Below are 19,312 nucleotides of genomic sequence, written 5' to 3' on the forward strand. Positions count from 1 at the left end.
TCTCCCAGAATTATAGTTAAAATAAAAATAGTTTTTAAAGAGCTATCTGGTTACTAGATATTTTCCTTTTCTGTGGCAGGATTCCTCATGTCCATAACATGTTGGTTGAGGCTCTGCAGCTCACCCCCACTCTCAGAGTGGCCACTCTGCGTTAATTGGACCCCGTGATTTCCACTTTCTGCTGTGTTGGACGTCATGAACATTGCAATCCCTCTGGGAGTCACCACACCAGATACATCCTACTCAGATATGGCTGCTGGATCAGAGTAAGTGCTACTTCCTGGGTAGTAGGTGAATTGCCAGTTTGTGTGGAGACAACTTTCTTATGGGTATCTAATAATGAATATGGAGTATTTTCTAAACCCAAGCCTAGCCCACTGTAAATGACATTAGACCTTTCCCTTTCTCCCAAAGATGCTGGAGGAGAGGAAAAGAATTGGGGGAGGGAGTTCTGGGTAAATAATTAATAGAATGAAATTTGCAAAGTAGTGATTACATTTTCATTTGTTTTCATGGGTAGGGAAGATTGAAATAAAGTAGGTGTCACTACATACCTGCTTCTGTAGAATTAATGATTATTCTGATGGATGGAGATAAAGAGGAGTTCTCTCCAACTGATTTTCCTTGAAGGCCTCTTCCTATGTATGTACTTCTCATTCTTCTAGAGTAAGGGGGCAGAAACTTTATATGGGCAGGTTACTTAAACTTTCTGACATTTGGGGGTAGAAAAATCTGAAAGCAGTGTCATATTTTTTTATATATAACATTCATTGCCTAGAAAGAGGACCTTCAAAATCAGTGGTACCAAACTTTTTTTTCAGCTAAGAGCAGCTTTAGGAATTGTCGAAAAGCCCAATCCCTAAAATAGACTCTCAATTCTTGAAGAATTTAAATGCCAAATGGCAATGAAGGTAGGCCTTTGTTATAAAACTATATAATATTCAGTTTTAAAATTTTTAGCCTTTTGTATCCCTTCTCTTTAAGTGTCCGAGATTCCCCCTGCTCACAGATTCCCCCTCTTGTCCTTTTACCTCCCTTGTACCCACTCTTCCTTGCTTACAGAAAGGAAGTGGAAGCCCCCTACCTTTCAAGACGAAGTGGCACTACACAAGGATGTGAAAGTCCAGCGAAAGAGACCCAAGGGGCCTAGGGGGCAGCACACCCCCAGAAGCCAAGTCTATTCCAGGCAGTACCAGGGATTAGGGTCTGGGCTGGAAAAATCCTGGTGTTTTGAATATGTTCAGGTCCAGTTCAGACTCTTGATCCCACAGCCACTTCTTGAGTGAGGTGGGTGTTGCTCTAATTCCCCTGTTTCTCTTGCCATTTTCACAGTCCCCTGGGGATTCTTTCCCCTTCAGCAAAGAAAAGCAACTGTACCAAAACTCTTGGGTTCAACTGCATCCCTGATTAATAGTCGTTTTCTTCCTTAAAATTGAGAGTATTAGTAAAGAGCATGTATATATATTTCTTCACAAAGCCACCTAGGACAACTTAACTGTTTTCTGACTTCCTTAAAGAGGAAGGCTTAAAATGAAGCTACCCTAAGCACCAGTATATTATATTCTGGGGTAGTCTACAATTTAAAGCAGTTTTTGGCCTTATCGCCATGCAAAAAGGAAGATGGTGGGTGGGGGATGGAGAGAGAGTGGATTGTGTTTCAGGGCTTTTGTTTTTCCTGTTTTTTTTTGTTTGTGTTTGTGTTGTGTTTTTGTTCTTTTGCATGCCAAAGAGATTTAGTTATGCCAGTAGTTAAGGTTTCCAGTTTTATAACTATTTCCCAAATAAGGTACTTAAAATCTTGCATTAGTAGGTAACTAGTTGTGTAGTGTTGAAATTTTTCTAAAGTCAGCCACTAACTCCTATATGGATTGACTAGTAGATTGTCTAGGTAGAAACCATTAACAAAGAGATTAAATCAATGAGTTTGGAATAAGTAGATAAAGACCAAAAGCAGTTATTCTTAAAGCTGGTATTTTTTCCAGAGTACACAGATGGCTGCCCATAAGTGTTGCTAGGGAGTACAGAAGTAATTGCAGGAAGAAAAAAGAATTCTGGCTTAAAAATTGAACTGTGATGTTTCTTTTTCCTGAGACATTTCATTCACAATCTCCAGACAGATTTTTAGTACTGTGGTCATAACTCATTATTGTACACAGTTATTTGTTTAATATTTCTACTGAGCAGGAGAATGTCAACAACTAGCTAATGTGCCATTTTGTTAAATTATTGATGATACATTTTAATGCTTCACCATACATATTCTATTGTCGTGACTATTCCACTATTCTGGGCACTGGTATGAAGGGCGAAATACTCAACCAAGGAAAAGACCTAGATCTTACCTTATGTTTTTTTTTAAGCTGATAGCAACATTATGCATTTTTAATGTATTTGTAGGAAAAAAACTAGATACAACAAAGATTTTTCTGAATTTACAATCCTGCCACAAATGAACTTCGGACATTTCCAAATAGGTAGCATTATACAGCAGGTTGCATGTTGTACTTAGAATGCAATTGATGGATTCTATCTGTTGTAAGCATGAGTTCTGTGTATGTGCCCAACTGTCATAGCAGTTCAAGCATGGGAAGAAAGGCTATAGTTACATTTGTATAAAATGATTGGCTAATAAAGAGGTGCCATCCTAACACTATAAGTTTTTAATCCTTTTAAACTGTAGATAAGAGCTATATATCTATATGTATCTGGGAATATCCTAAGAAATCTTTTATTTATCTGTTAACTTGTAACTATGCATTCTTCATCAAAAGAGATGAGCTTAAATTTCAATACTTGGCATGCATAGCAATATATTAAATACTGTGCTTGACTAGCAAGTATTGGGCTGTGGGATGGCCTTTTAATCTTCAAAACATACATTCTATTTTTATTCCCTAGACTTAAACATGAAGTGCATATGTTTATATTTACCCAGTTTAGAGATGGGTAAGATACAGTCAATATAGCTATATCTCCATGGCCATCTTTTATTTCATATCACTTTCCTTTTTCCCCCATCTGGGGTGGGGGGACCATTTCTGATAAACAGCTGTCATGTTTCACCCCATGTGTTCATCTTACATACAAAATCTCTAATGTAAAAATAAATACAGCTCTTTGGAATACTTGTTTATTAAGTAAATTAATAATGTTGTATAAAATTACTTTTTAACTGTCCATCATAGAAACTAAATTCATTTTATTGATGCTTATTTGCCTTTGGTTTCATTTAGGAAACAACACCTGTTTCCTAATACTCAGCTGATTGCCTCCCAGTGAGCCATATTCATCTTTTTCTCAAGAATACTGGCCTGTATTCTTGATGTATTATCTCCCCACCCCCACTCAGTTTTCATCTGGCAGGCAGTGTTTCAAAGTAATAAAATGCATGCACTTCACCAATAGAGAATACTTTCCTATGTCTAAAGTTCTTCTTCACCTAGAAATTACCTTTGCTATTATTAATAAGATCCTTTCTCACAGTTTTGGAGTACATAACTGGGTGAGTTGGATACATATATCAGAATTTTCTTTTATCCCTCACTTCTCAGCTGACATTGTGCCACGTTGAACCTTACACTTTATTCCTGCCAAGTACTATATATTGTGTATTTTCAAGCAGGAAAACATACATTACTTGAAGCAAACAGTATGCATTATTTGATTCCCTAAAAGACCCTTTGATGTCTAAGGCTGAGTTATGTGTGTTGTCCTTGGAATTTCTAATCTGTGAGTCTCTGTTCTTGTTAATTTAAATGACAGATATCTATCATTCAGTTCTGCAAAGTCATATAGTACAATTATCTATTTAAAATTCCCCAAAACCTAAGATTAAAGTTCTTTTTTCCCTAAAATTCAATTTTTATCCTTTGCCACCTATGCCCTTTTATTACCAAGTAAAGGATCACATTAAATTTCTAAATCTGAACACTTATATAATTCTTTTATTTTAATAAATTGTGCGTGAACTATTTATTTTCCACTCGGAGAGGGTACAAAAAGATACTCAACCAAGCTTCCCACTAAGCCTGGTTTACTTAAGATCTCATATAATTTTCTTTAAAGGTAGAATGTTATCCTGGTTTACAAACCAGTTAGGCATAGTGGAAAGAGCACCGGCTTTGGACTCAGACATTGTTTCAAATCCTGGCTCTATTAGTGTGTGACCTTGGTGAAGTCACATAAACTCACCACCTCAGTTTACCTTTCTGTAAATATGGAGTGCTATTTACCATGTTTAGTAGTTGTATAGAATGAATGAATGAATATATATCAAGTACCTAGAAAATAATGGGAAATTCAAAATGATAGCCACTACTGCTGTTGTTATTCATCACTAGATTAACAAAACTCCTGAGTATAGTTTTATTTTGAAGTTGTGTTATATTACCATGCAGCTGTAAAATAATTGTGTTCTTGATATGCTTGCATGTGGTGGATGAGAAGTTATTACTCTAAAGGTGTTTGGGGGTTCATTAAGATGAGAGGTATAAATATAAGATGCCATTGTTTTTACCTGTACTTTCTTCAGGGTATCCTGTCTTGGTAGTGAATGGAAGAGGGCCTGGTCCCTGGGGCAGTACAGAAGGCACTTTCATCATCTCACTCACTGCAAATGTCATGTGAGGTTTCATGGAAGTATTAAGAGATCCAATTAAGAAGAATAGTTCTGAGTCTAAAGCAGCCCAGAGTGGCTTCTCTAGGGGAAACTCCCTGCTCAGCTGGTACGTTTGTGTTTGTCATTAGGGACACCTTGTATCCCAGGTGCCTACCTTGAGACATCTGCCTGTACTGGCTTCATGTTACACACAAATCCACATTCAATAACACTTTTAGTGTTATTTATAGGCTTAGTTATGTTAATAAGATTGTTTCACTGAGTTCTTTCTCTTATACTAGTAGCTGGTGGTTGTGGAAAGAGGAGGGATTAAAATGGGAAGTCTTAGTTTAAGGAAAGATTAGGTGTTATGCTATCATGCATTGCTTTTCGCCTTTGTGCAGCCCTGAATCTGTGGAGGCTAGTCCAGCAGTTAATGAGAAGAGCGTGTATTCCACTCATAATTATGGGACCAGTCAGAGGCATGGGTGTCGAGGACTGCCTTATGCTGTGAGTATGCATTTGTTTCTCTCCAAAGCAGTGATCTTCCTGGAGTGTAATCCATTCTTATACATTGTGACTTTCTTGCAATGTTTATATGCAGCATGACGAAGTTGCCCCTTTTGCACTTCCCTGCCTCCAGCGGACGTCTAGCCCTGCATCATTGTTCTTGTTTTTATGTCCCAGTTGACCTTGGCATTTTGTTTTATCACTTTCCTGGTTGAAGCCAAAAAACGAAGGGTACTACTTTCTTCTTTCTTTCCATATGTACCATACTTTAGGGGAGAGAGGGGCCAGTGTTTGGACACTGTTGATTTAAAAAATCTTATTTTCAGGATCATAATTACGGAGCCCCTCCTCCTCCGACACCTCCTGCTTCTCCCCCTGTCCAGACGATCATCCCTCGTTCTGACCTGAATGGCCTGCCGTCGCCCGTAGAGGAACGCTGTGGAGACAGCCCGAACTCTGAAGGAGAGACTGTTCCTACCTGGTGTCCTTGTGGTCTTTCTCAGGATGGCTTCCTTCTCAACTGTGACAAGTGCAGGTAAGAACATGTTCCATCTAAGTTCAAGCCTGGGTTGCTGGGATTAGGGTTTCTTATTAGTAGGGAAAAGCTCAAAGTATTCTTTCTTGTGTTTGTTAATGTAGATGATTCCTTAGTGCTCCTTGGCTCGAATTCTCTGCACTAGGTGAGAATTGCTGACAACAAGGAATGAGAGATTGATGTTAAAGCTATTGAATTTGATATGAAATTTAATGTCCTGGAGACTTTTGGTAGGTGGGAGGAGAAAGGGGTAGTGTATGCAGAGACACTTCTCCCATTTTTTGCAATAATGTACTGCATGCTGTTGGAAGGACTACTTTAAGTTTATTTTCCCTCTTTAGGGGAATGAGCAGGGGGAAGGTTATTAGACTTCATCGGCGGAAGCAGGACAACATATCAGGTGAGCAAAGGATGGGTTATTTTGACATAATATTTTTTATTTTAAATATTTGTCTAAACCCCTCATATAAGTTTCCATGGTCCCTAGCTCTTCTCATGAAAAGAGATAGAAGTCCTCACAAGACTACTGTGTAATTCTCATGTTGTGAATTAAATGTATCTATAAATAACATTTAGCCCTGTAGCAATCAAATTATTTCTAGTGAGCACAGAAAATCTGATGCTATTTCTGTATTACATATTGAGGCAATGGAGCTTTGGGACTGAATATGAGGGGGAAAATAGATACAATGTAGAACAGAGTTTATCTGCTTATTGTCAGTGATACAGAAAGAATCTTGTTTTCATATAGAAGGTGGGTGTTTATGTTGTCCTACAGATAATAAAGTTAATAGAAGTAATGACCTGAATATGGGATAGATCTAATGGTATAAGCTGTTCTTAATGGACTCTTAAATCTGTTTATACATTGTGAACTATAAAATAACCTTTTTTCAGGTGGGGATAGCAGCGCAACAGAAAGCTGGGATGAGGAGCTTTCTCCTTCCACTGTGTTGTATACAGCAACACAGCACACACCTACTAGCATCACCTTAACTGTTAGAAGAACCAAACCCAAGAAGCGGAAAAAGAGTCCAGAAAAGGGTCGTGCAGCACCAAAGACAAAGAAAATCAAGGTATGGAGGGTAAAAAGTATTATGTTAAATAGAAATATGTCTGAAATAGCTCAAATTTTGGACCAAGAATGCACCAAAATTCTTTTAAGAAGTTTGATCCAGATGTTGAAGGGCCACTTTTGCTCTACTTGCAAAAATCAGCTAATCTGTGTTGTGAACATGTAGACCAACCTCTCTTCTGCCACTCCATACCATCACAACTGGCACAGTTTCTTCTTCTCCAAGCCCCATCCCAGGTATGAAATCCGGCCCCACCTGGCACAGGCCCGTATGTGCTATAGCCTCCAGTCTAGGCTTCCACTATCCTTACAGTATCTCCCTGCCTCCTCAGCCCAAGGCAGTTAGAAATTCTTGTTCTGTTACATGCCCGCCTCATGTCATTGGGTTGATATTTTTTTCCTTGTTTCAAAAAGAAAAATCAGGAAACATCTCTTGAATGGTCTAGGCTTCCTCAGTGTCGTGGTCACTTTCCTATATTCTCAACTAAAAAGTCTCCAGGAGAAACCTCTTCTGTTTTGTTCTTTCTTCCCCATCAGGGCAACTTTGTTGCTCCTAGGTGACTTGCCCATCCCTTGTTAAGGGGATTGGTCTTTGTTTCCTTCTTAATTTCAAAATTGGTAAATCTGCCACCTTAACATTTTAATTTGCTTTTTCTTTTAGTGTCAGGGGTGCATATAGGATTTAAGTGATGCATGCTCTTCCCTGTTAATTACCTAGTTTCACAATGGGATGTACTGGAATTAGCCACAGGGTTCACTGGCCATGAGCTACCCCTGCTCTCTATGATAGTGTGGGGAATTCAATTGTATTTGTTACCTAGGGAAAGGGGGACAGACTAGAACACTAATTCTTGCCTTAGTTTTAGTCTCAGATAGGTATAACTGTCATTCTTGGTACCAAGTTTTGTTTTGTTCTACTGTTTTCCTCTTTGGGATAGGCATTTCGAGAGGGATCCCGGAAGTCCTTGCGGATGAAGGTAAGGGGTACTCTTCCCTGATGATGCTGTATTTACTTCACTGTGATCTTGCATTTTGGTCAGCTTCTTTCCTGACATTGATGGTCTGGGAATCTTGTATTCTGCTTTTCATTAGTTTGTAATTGTTGCCATTCGGTTTTCATAGAACCTTTCTCCAAAATAGATTTTCTTGGCCATTTTCTGAAATATTTTCCCTTTCTGTAATTAGACCTCATGTGTTGTTTTTCATTAGCTGCTTTTCTGGGAGTGACATTTTGCTAAACAAAATGAGGCTGATGTCTTCTGTCGTTGTGATTAGCTTCAACTTGGGACTGAGGGTTTTGTGATACAGGATCTCTTACGTACCCACCCTAGTACCATGTGGGCTTTAATCACCAGTTGGATAATTTTCATCAGTAGGAAAGTGGTGTTTATTGATAGTAATTACTCTTACTGAAATTACTTACATTTGAACTGTTTTTCTCCTGGCATATGTATTTGGTATTGAAGATTTTGATGATGCTAATGTGTTTCTTTTCTGCAGTTATCAAATAAAAGAGCTTATGAGACATTATTTTGGATAGCAATTGGAGAACAGAGAAATTATGTGCAATGAACTTTAGGTACTGGGTGATAAAAACAGAGTTTGCCCAAAGGAGATTTGATTATACTGTCTGGTATCTTCCTTTACCTATGTATATATAGAATGACAACATACCTCCCAAACAATTACTTAGGACTTCAAAGCATTTAATTATAATTAAGATCTATTTTAATTTTATAAGTATTCATATCCCTGAATGTGTAATTTATATAAAAGCACGATCTCTCCTGTTGACAGTTAAATAGGGAAAACATTAAAATCTTGCTGAGGGGGGAAAAAAATCTTTTAGTGAAGATAAGGTTTATTATACCTGATGTTAACAAAGATCACAAGTGGCACTTTACCTAAAATTTGAAGGCTTTGCCTTGCATATACCTGTAAACAGACTTAAACGTATCTATAAAACAGACAGGAAGAGGACTTAGAGCCCAAGAGCACCTGAGTCCTGAGATGCCGTGGAACACAGTTGTCTCCTGCAAGGGGCTAAGTTTGCTTTAACTGCCCTGCCCTTTTATTTTTGTCCCCTTTGCTTACAGGGGACATGGAATAGACATATGGAACACAGACATATCCCTGATCCTAGCTGCTAAGCCCTTTTCTATTTTATCAACTATTATAAGATCCTTCAGGGGGTTGAAATGTTTTGAAAGATATTGAGTGACTCTCCCAGAAAACTACACATAAACCCAAAATATTGCTTGCTATTTCGAAATGTCAACAGTCCCATAAAAATGTTAAAATTTAGACCAAAAAAAAGAAAAAATACTGGTTGGTTTATTTTAATTCTCATGTCAGAATTTTAAGTTGAGTTGCAAATTTTGTACTTAGTAAGAATTCTAGCAAAGATCTGGGTGAGAGCTATAAGAATGGGAAATATATATATATCATTTGGATTTTTAATCCCAAAATCAGGAGCTTCTCTACCTGGAGACTACTCAGAATTTCTCAACCTTGACACCATTGACATTTTGAACCAAATTTAGCAGCATCTCTGGCACCTACCCACTAGGTACCAGTAACACACAGGTATGATACTTAAAAATGGCTTGAGATATTATCAAATGTCTCCTTTTGGGCAAATTAACTCTGATTGAAGACCACTGTTCGAAAGCCACTGAGATGGGATGTTCAGTTACCCAAAAGAATGGCATAGCAGAATAGACAGAGTTGTATTAATGAATAGCATGTAAAACTGTGATAAAGGCTTCTAATATACATTAAGTTTAACAAGTCAAAAGTTTAACGATCCCTACTGGTTGCTTAAACTTGGGAATAATGTTTGGAGACCCATAATCCTAAATCTTGTAAGCAAGCGCCCTTAAGTCTCAAGTTTTGCACTTTTCTTTTGCTCAGGTATTACTGACATGTCAAGCAAATGATATTCTGTTCTCAGTGTGTTGGCCTTAGATCCTTTGTTGTTCAGTCTTTTGGACTTCAGTGAAAAATGTAGAAAACAATGGTACTAATTTTTTCATTTCCTCATTCATGGGGAAAGGAATGGTAGACAACAGTCAGTTAAAACCAGTGACACAAAAATGAAAGAAAGCAATTGTTGTAATAAGTATAAGTGTTTTCTATATCATTTATGGAATGTATATTTAATTTTCTTGTGTCTGATTTTACAAGTTTAGTGTGGAAATGACTTGTAAGTAGCTTTGGTACTATACTGTCTTTTCCTTCTAGTCACCACTAGTATGGCTCATCACTGTTGGTGTTTGTTTTGTTTTCCGATGGTGCCTTAAGTCTTGAGGACCATGGAGGAGAACACGTGTCAGGCTTAAGCTCTGTCTCTATAGTTCAAATGCATATGATAATGTATGTTTAGGATTATGTTTCTGTGCTATAATAATCTTTTCTCAGTACTGTCACCACAGAGAGCAGTGGTTCTCCTAGAGAAGTATATAGCAAAGTATCTCTCAGCATTTTCTATACTACCTACTCACCCCCCTCCCCTCACCTTACTTCTTCAGAGTGTGGCTATTTAAACTGTCAAATAAGAGTGTTAGATAACACTCCAGAATAACTTTTTCTACGGGAGGTGAGAGGGTGGATTATTTATTTGGTCACATGTATTTAGAATGAACATGTATGAATTGTATAAAAACATTCTCCTGGAGTGAAGTAAAATAATACCAGTTTGGGCTGGCACACTAATGCAGATCTTCAAGAAGTATTGAAATTTAAGAGATGTGGTACTTGAGGGATCTCTTGTTCATTTTCATGAAAATTTTTTGTTAATTTGATAATATTCTTCTGATAACAAAATTGATTTTTATGACTTAAAATGGTCATAAAATCGCAGTGATGGGATGGAACTATGATCCAGATTAATTTCTCACTTTAGAAATGAGGAAACAGCTTTTCTAAGTTGTTCAAGGCTCCCTGCTCATTGGTAATGAAACAATGGTAGAAGCCAGATCCCCTGACTCCCAAGCTATTACTCTTTTATGCCACACCAACTGCCAAGTGAAAACAAATTTTCTTTGAGACTCAGCCTTTTTCCCCCCTCCCTCCCATTTTTATTCATGAACTCTGCTAACCTACCTGACATTTGTTCTCTACAGAATTCTCCTTCTGAAGCACAGAATTTAGATGAGAATACAACTGAGGGATGGGAAAATCGGATAAGACTGTGGACTGATCAATATGAAGAAGCTTTCACTAATCAGTACAGTGCAGATGTACAGAACGCCCTTGAACAACATCTACATTCTAGCAAGGAATTTGTGGGCAAACCTGCTATTTTAGACACTATCAATAAGACTGAATTGGCCTGTAATAATACAGTTATTGGTTCCCAAATGCAGGTAAGGATCAAAGGATTAATGACTCTTAAGTAAGTTGATTTTTAAGAACCCAGGAAGAGGGCATATACTGGAATTACCATATTTTTCAAATGTATAAGGACTTAGAATAACATTAGCTAGCTACTGAGCATCTTTAAACAAAGGCAGGTTATAATAACTGGAAACTATCCAGACCCATATTTTTAAACTATCTTTATTAATTAAAAATAGACAAATTAAGATAGGAAATTGTATACAGCCTCAGTAGGAATTATTAAGATTCATAGGAAGCTAAGCTTATTTTTTCCTCATTCTTATATTAGACATAGATCATTAAAATTGTAATCATATAATTTTTCTCGGATCTTTTCTTGCCTTGGTGGGGAGGCAGGTGACAAATTCACTACATGGAGTCTGTAGTCTAGAAATACTGACATTTTATCAAATCAAAAATTTCTGATCATTGACCTAAATAATATATACAAATTTCTCAATTAGGAAATATCTTTATTGTCTACTAAGCTGCTGTTGCTATTGTCTAACGTTAATACTCTGGTTTTATTCAGCTACAGTTGGGAAGAGTCACTCGTGTTCAGAAGCACCGGAAGATCCTGAGGGCTGCAAGAGATTTGGCTTTGGATACTCTTATAATAGAGTATCGTGGGAAAGTCATGTTACGACAGCAGTTTGAGGTCAATGGGCATTTCTTCAAAAAGTAAGAATATCATTTATTGAGCAGTGAGGGCTAAAGTGGGCCTAGCTGAGCAGTATGACTATAAAGCCATCCTGGCTGATAGACTGCTCTCTTGCGGGGGGCACGGGACTGTTAGAGCTCAAATAAGCTCATTTTTATCTGCTTTGCTAGAGAAATGCAAATAAATCTGCAAATTGTATAACATGTTAAGTGGTGATAACTCCAAGCCAAGCAGTCCTTACTTTGTGCTTATTCTTTAATCAGAAGCAGACAAGCATGTGATATTTTCCAAGTTCAGGCATTGCAAAAGACTGCATCTTTTTCTGTCAATATATGCTTCATATTTGAAGTCATGGGGTGGCCTTTTTGTTTTATTGAGAATTACAGGAATTTTAATTATATCCCTAGACCATACCCCTTTGTGCTCTTCTACTCAAAATTCAATGGTGTAGAGATGTGTGTGGATGCACGTACTTTCGGTAATGATGCTCGGTTCATCAGAAGATCATGTACACCAAATGCAGAGGTAAGATTTCTGTAGCAACTTCTCTTTGAATGGAATCACCAAAGAACAAGTCCACTGAAAAATCAATCTGAAAACTTCATCCAGATTAAGGTCTGTAGATAATGGTCATGGTCTTCATTGTGAGAGAAAGAAAAAACAAAAGTAATGATGCTTTTATTCTAACAGGATGGAGGCAAGGAATAGATTTTCTTTAGAGAGGAAACGCATTTGCTGAAGAGAAAGAGCTAGACTAGATAAGAAGTCAAAGAGGTTATATTTAAAGAGTTGCCATATAATGTTGTAGATGTCATTGGGCCCAAACTAAGCTGAGTCGTCGCAGTTTTTTAGACTTTAGTTAATAGTATTAACTATTAGTGTAATTTGCAAATTACAGAGCTTTTCTTACAGGCTAAGTAAGAAATTTTAATTCTCTGAAAATAGCTTTAAGATGTAGAACAGTGATCTTACCCTGATTTCTGAGATCTCAAGATTTATTTCTTAAAATGTTATAAATTTTCAAACAATTACTGTATAATAGTTTCAAATGAAATAATATAGTTAAATAACAGATACTATAAGAGGGGAGAAGTTATTTGGATTAAAGGTTTTTTTCTTCTTTTCAAGAGTTCCTGATTTTTATGCTAAATCATCAACCATGTGTCTTATTCACACAGGTGCGACACATGATTGCAGACGGAATGATTCACCTGTGTATCTATGCTGTGTCTGCCATCACCAAGGATGCCGAGGTCACCATAGCATTTGATTATGAGTACAGTAACTGGTAAGACCTCCAAAATTTCATAACATGAATGGCCTTGTCTTACATATTAAACTATTAAGTATACTTTTTTCCCTTGCCATTTTCATCTATTTTAATCTTTTCATAAGTATTGCATTTTCTGCCTAGAAATTGTGGAGGGAAAGGCAGGTTTGGGGATTGCTTGTTTGCTTGTTTGTTTGTTTTTTTGTTTGTTTGTTAGAAATATGGGTACATAGCATAAAACTGCTCAGTAGTCTCCTAATAAGGTGTTTTGGTTTACGCCTTTATAGCAAGAATAGCAAATGGGAGGGGGGGTATGTATGACACCCCTAAAAATTGCAGTAGCATTTGTTGTTATGCACATAGCATTTGTGCCAGGGGTCATAGAATGAGAGTTTAAAGATTCACCGCATCTACTCAATCCATGTAATCTAGCTATGTATGACAGTGCAGAAAAGCAAGAGATGGCCGGTCACTGATGAGTATGTGATGGGTTTTATTAAATGTATGCTTTTTCTAACTTGGTCCTTTTAGGCAAAAAAAATGTTATATGGTAAATTGGTGTTTGACACCTGTACAATTAAGAAAAGTTAATAATCATAACTAGCGAATTAGTAGGTAAAAGTTAGGACATGGTGAAGGTAGACAGAAGGTAGAAAGTGTGGCCACTTCAAACTCACTGATTCACTGCCCACTAAATAGCATAGAGATAGTTGAAAGAATTGAATTTAGTTGGGGCTTTCTTTCCTTTCCACTGACTGTATGTCAGTGGGAAGGGTTGGGGTTATATAGAAGCACAAACTATTAAAAATACTCATTTAACTTATCTTTGAATATATTAAAATAGAGGCTCTTTAATGACTCTGTTTTACTTATTCAAAGGTAATACCAGAAGAAATACCATACTAATATTTCAAGAGAATGGGTAATATAATTGATTTTTAAGGGTACTGAGACGGGCATTTTTGTTTGTTTCTTTGGAGCAGTAATTATAAAGTGGACTGTGCATGTCACAAGGGGAACCGGAATTGCCCTATACAGAAAAGGAATCCCAGTGCTGCAGAACTGCCACTTCCACCTCCTCCAAGCCTACCCATCATCGGAGCAGAGACTAGACGGAGAAAAGCGCGACGGAAAGAGCTAGAGATGGAGCAGCAGAATGAGGCTGTAGAAGAAGATACCAACCCACAAACAGAACAAGTTTCTGAGAAAGTGACTGTATCCAGTGACCATGAGGTAATATTCCTTTGCCAGAGGCTATTGCTATGATACTGATCATCTCTAAATGAGGAGTATCCCAGGTTGCCACATGTTTTATGTAGGGGATCTATGGTAATGCTTTATGTTCTTCATATAAAAATGGGTGCGTGTTTATTTTCTACCCCCTCCCTTTTTTTTAATGATGTTAATAACATCTCTTCAGCTACTTCCCAGGTTTTAGTCCAGAGAATGGGACTTATCTCATGTGTTTATCATGTGGTCCCACATATCAAACACTAGAAATTGTTTCTAGAGTTTTAAGCTGCCAAGAAAAAAAAAAGATTGATTTTTTTCCTAGAGCTTAAGAGTACAGCTGAATATTGACTCTTGTCTTAAAGGAAATAGACAATCCAGAAGAAGAGAAAGAAGAGGTTACAGATGACCAGGAGAACCCAGCTCATAGCAGGAGGGTGGGTACCTCCTAACACTCTTTTGTTTCTGCTGATTTCTCCTACCCGCAGCATGTGAAGCCCTTCTCCTCTGAGTTTGTATCATCTTTGACAACATACTGTACCATCATCTGTAGGTTACAAATTGGGCTTTTTCTAATAGACTTCATTATGATTTTATTATTTCTTCTTTTGCACACACATGTGGTAGTTGTAGTGATGTCTGATGATAAATATGATGATGGTAGTGGTCTTTCAAAGCTTCTTACTAACAATCTCATTTCCCAAAAACTGCCTGGTTGAGACAAAGTATCTCTGTTGGGGCTACTTGGTCTGACTTAGAAATTTTCTAAGTTTGTGTGAGTTTTGACATTTAGAAATCTATTGGTTCTATAGGTTCAAAAAGTCTTACTTTTTTGCTGAAACCATTCATGTTTACTTCTGTCCTTGAGAAGTTCAAGAAAATCTAATTGATTATTTTTGAACTCTGAAAATGGAGAGCAATATAGGTTTTATGACTATTTTTCTTTTATATTAAGTTTCAAAATAGCTGGTCTTCTTTGAAAAGTTCATGTTTGACCTTGCCTTTTACAATTCTAACACTTAAATAAAATATTTTAGTTTTAGTTTTTATCTTTTGTTCTCCAAGATATATGTACTGGTGGTTTTTGTAAATGTCTATGAATTTTCACAAATAAAATTTCTGAAAAGCTGTCCCTTGTCTTGGTTAAGGCTTTCTTTTATGCTACTGCCATATTTTTCTAGACCCGGGAAGATAGGAAGGTTGAAGCCATCATGCATGCTTTTGAAAACTTAGAGAAAAGAAAGAAGCGGCGGGATCAGCCCTTGGAACAAAGCAACTCTGACATAGAGGCTACTACCACCGCCTCAGAGACACCTATAGGGGAAGAAACAAAAACTGAAGCCCCTGAATCTGAAGTTAGCAACTCTGCTTTAAATGTGGCCATCCCAAGCACCCCACAGAGTATTGGGGTGAACACCCGGAGGTCTTCTCAAGCAGGGGTAAGAGAAGAAAAGACTCCAGGCCTTTGACATCCTTGCTTTTGCTAATGTCAATAACCTGTTTTTTGGAATGGTTAAAATCAGCATTTTCAGCCTTACCTCATACAGCATTAAGTAAGGCCATTTTCATCAGTTGTGGGATTCAGGGAGACAAAATTGGAATGACTAGACACTTTAGACTAGAATGGAACTTCATACTGTTTCTGCCAGATAAACTGTTGCTGGTGAGTTCAGAAAAGTTATTTGGTTTCTCTTTTGGCTTTTTTGTATAGCACAGTTATACAGCTGCCCTTTCTTAGGATTCTCAGGATAAACTCATATTTCCCTCCTTGCCCTAGCCATGAATTCTAAGTCTTAAGCTAAAACTTAAGTGTCTGGGAAAGAAACAAAGGGAAGAATTGTTGTCTTTGCTAAGAACCCTAAAATTAAGTGACTACTTTCAGCTGACTTTTGACCTATTTTATAAATACTTAGAAAAAAAAACTGATTAAGACATCTACCTACAGCTTATTTAGCTAATGATAAATGTATACATTTTAGTAAGAATCACATTTGAAATTAGTGCTTCTAAGTGCTCACTTTTTTCACAGGTAAACATTCAGAATGCTTAAAGTGAACAGAAGACTAGATAAAATGGTTGCTGTTAAGAAATTTCTGGTAAGCATTTCACTCTCCTATTGTTATAGGATGTTGCTGCAGAAAAACCAGTCCCCAAACCACCTCCAGCAAAGCCTTCTAGGCCCCGACCGAAGAGTCGAATTTCTCGGTACCGGACCAGTTCAGCCCAAAGACTAAAGCGTCAGAAGCAGGCCATTGCACAGCAGGCAGAGTTGTCACAAGCTGCCTTGGAAGAAGGAGGAAATAACAGCTCAGTAACTCCTACTGAAGCTGGAAATATAGACAGTTCAGGAGAAAACAGGCAATTAACAGGGTCTGACCCAACTGTGGTATCAGCTGCTGGATCCCATGTCAACCGTGCAGCATCTAAATACCCCAAAACCAAAAAGGTGAGTCATGAAAACATCTTTATGAGTCTAATCTGGCAAGGGTTGTGTCTTAGTAAAGTGAGAGGACCTGTAATACCCAGAAAAAAACAAATACTCAAGTATTATTAAATTAAAAGTTTTAGATAATATGCTTTGACACAGAGGGCTGAAGCCATTCTACTACAGTTCTTTTGTTTCCATAATGTTAAGGCAAAGCTAAATACTGTTATCTGGAATTATTCCACCTTCGTGGTTACAGGGACGGGGAAGGAAGATATCCTTGCATTTTGAATGCCCAATTCATACTCTCTGCAGCTTCTATATCTACCCGTGTCCTAGTTTCTAGATAAGATTTGTCTTTATCATCTTAACACTGCTGCCTCTGGCTTTTACACCTGCAGCATCAACTAATGATCTCTTTTTACCTTAGTATCTGGTTACAGAATGGTTGAATGACAAAGCAGAGAAGCAAGAATGCCCTGTTGAGTGCCCTTTACGTATTACCACGGACCCAACTGTACTGGCAACGACCCTGAACATGTTACCTGGTCTTATCCATTCCCCGTTAATTTGCACCACCCCCAAACACTACATTCGCTTTGGCTCACCCTTTATCCCTGAGAGGCGTCGAAGGCCCCTTCTGCCTGATGGCACATTCAGCTCCTGTAAAAAGGTATGTCTATATTTATTTTTAACCTAGGTTGCCTGTAATCGTGACATATCTAACACATTCTCCAGATAGCCACTCTCTGCCCATGTGAGTTTATTATGAGTTAGTTATTCCACCATGAATATTGATGCATCAAGAGTCAGTGGGACTAAAGTGGGATGTATACTGTGTTGTTGCTCAGATTGTGAGTATTCATGTTGTCTTTTCAAAGAGCCCTTGCGGTTACTGAGTTGAAAGAGCACGGCATTTGATGCCTGGGTAGGGAGGGATGTTTTGTGTGTGCTCTTGTATTGGTTAATATGTTATTTGTGAATTTGAGTGAGATTAGGCCTCAGGTACCCTAGAGCACTGTTGCTTACATAAAAAATGATCGAATTGTGTTTTAAATTAATTCAATCACTATTATCATTTGAATTCAAGTAGAGGAAAAGTCCTTATTACAATTGGCATAATTCCTGTTCCTTGATCAGATGACAAGTTAGATTGTCTATTCCCTAGTGAATATGGAACCTACTATAAAATTCATTCTCTTTCTATCTCTTTCTGTCTCTCCTCTCTCTAGTTACATTTTGGATCTAGTGGCAGTAGTGTTTGATGGTAGTTTGTTTTTGGAATGCTCTTTCTTAATTCCCAGAAGCCCTGAATATTTTCCAAAGGTGTCTCTCAGAAATAGATCACTCCCTCAGACTATAATGTCGTTTTTGTGTTTCTAGAAGTATAGGACACACTTTCGTTTGGTCTTCTTTTGAGGTAGTCTGTTCCCTGGAACACCCTTTTCTCTTATCCTCAGATCTGGATTCAGGCTGCCTTCCTCAGTGTCTGCCATTGCCCTCCTCCACTGGCATCACGTACATGAGGATGCTGCATGTAGATTATTTGATGTGATGAAGTCTCCAACTCCAGGCAGGTCTTCCCTGACTCCTCCAAACTTACAGCTTTTCTCTTTCCCCAAAGAGCAGAAATTATTTCTTGGGGGGCGGGGGGCATGAAAGATGAGCCAGAGTGGTGTGGGATATGGAGGGGAGGAGGGCAGCAGGGATCTGTGCACAGGAAGGGCCCTGCCACTGAATGAGTAGCATACACTAAAGAAAGTCTTCCTAATCGCACATCTTACCTACTAAGTATTTGAGTCACTTACTGGTTTATTTGGGGGAAACTCCCAAGTAGAAGAACTCCTAAAGAGAAATTTGACCATGAGATCTTTGCAAAAGCGTTTGTAGATAATACAATAACAAAGTATTAGGCTTTTCAGGATGTTAACTGTTGAAGTATCTTATCAAGCCAGATTGTAGAATCTCCTATTTTGGTCCTTTATGAAGTGTGGACAACTATCTAGTACAGATTAATAGCGAAGTCTGAATTGTAAATAGTATAGATGAGCCTCTGGAAATGATGCCTTGATTATTCTGATGCTGAGTTACAAACATTTTGCTCCCATCTTGCTTTTCCAATTAGCAGAATCCTACAAAAACCAAAAATGGGCAGAAATATCACTTCAGATTTCATAGAAAATCGTTTTCTTAGAGCTCTTTTTACCTGGTTATGGTTTAGAGCTTGTATCTATGGTTCATCTTTGCATCTCCACTGACAACGATAGAAATCCTGTTTAAGTCATGTTCGTGTTATATTCTCCAAATATGTCTGTCCGTCCTTAGTCTTGTTTTATACAGGCTCTGCTTAGGCACTTCCATCTGCATATATCATACCACTCTTCAGGAGTTTAAGCTATGTACGCTGAATTATCATAACAAAATGACCTTACTTAAATTGGGTCTTGTTTTAGGTTTAGATCTGAATTGTTTATATTACAAAACCAGAATATAGCTTTAAACAAAACCAGAATATAGCTTTTTATGGGGTAGAACTAATGAAGTTGGGTCTTTCATCTAGCAGTTGAATTCAGCTTTATTCTGGGTTGGGGATGGAGAGGAGTATTCATAGGTTGGTCAGCAAGTATTC

At 37.7% G+C, this 19,312-nt stretch overlaps 1 protein-coding gene across 1 annotated transcript in view; it reads left to right on the forward strand.

Annotated features, from left to right (window-relative positions):
- Positions 1–203: 203 nt before the first annotated feature.
- Positions 204–19,312, forward strand: part of SETD5 (SET domain containing 5) — a 36,784-nt gene continuing 17,675 nt past the window's right edge. Inside the window, exons 1-17 of the mRNA XM_090284103.1 lie at positions 204–266; positions 1,063–1,287; positions 4,532–4,724; positions 5,002–5,107; positions 5,434–5,642; positions 5,984–6,042; positions 6,540–6,718; positions 7,656–7,694; positions 10,842–11,084; positions 11,630–11,778; positions 12,166–12,283; positions 12,937–13,046; positions 14,012–14,261; positions 14,624–14,695; positions 15,440–15,697; positions 16,384–16,704; positions 17,114–17,356. Of these exons, the coding sequence (XP_090140229.1) occupies positions 4,633–4,724; positions 5,002–5,107; positions 5,434–5,642; positions 5,984–6,042; positions 6,540–6,718; positions 7,656–7,694; positions 10,842–11,084; positions 11,630–11,778; positions 12,166–12,283; positions 12,937–13,046; positions 14,012–14,261; positions 14,624–14,695; positions 15,440–15,697; positions 16,384–16,704; positions 17,114–17,356 (2,448 nt within the window). The 5' untranslated portion in view covers positions 204–266; positions 1,063–1,287; positions 4,532–4,632. The remainder of the gene's footprint in view (positions 267–1,062; positions 1,288–4,531; positions 4,725–5,001; positions 5,108–5,433; positions 5,643–5,983; positions 6,043–6,539; positions 6,719–7,655; positions 7,695–10,841; positions 11,085–11,629; positions 11,779–12,165; positions 12,284–12,936; positions 13,047–14,011; positions 14,262–14,623; positions 14,696–15,439; positions 15,698–16,383; positions 16,705–17,113; positions 17,357–19,312) is intronic.

Source organism: Furipterus horrens, unplaced genomic scaffold (assembly GCF_987537825.1).
Source record: "Furipterus horrens unplaced genomic scaffold, mFurHor1.1.pri manual_scaffold_7, whole genome shotgun sequence".
NCBI classification, from domain to species: Eukaryota; Metazoa; Chordata; class Mammalia; order Chiroptera; family Furipteridae; genus Furipterus; species Furipterus horrens.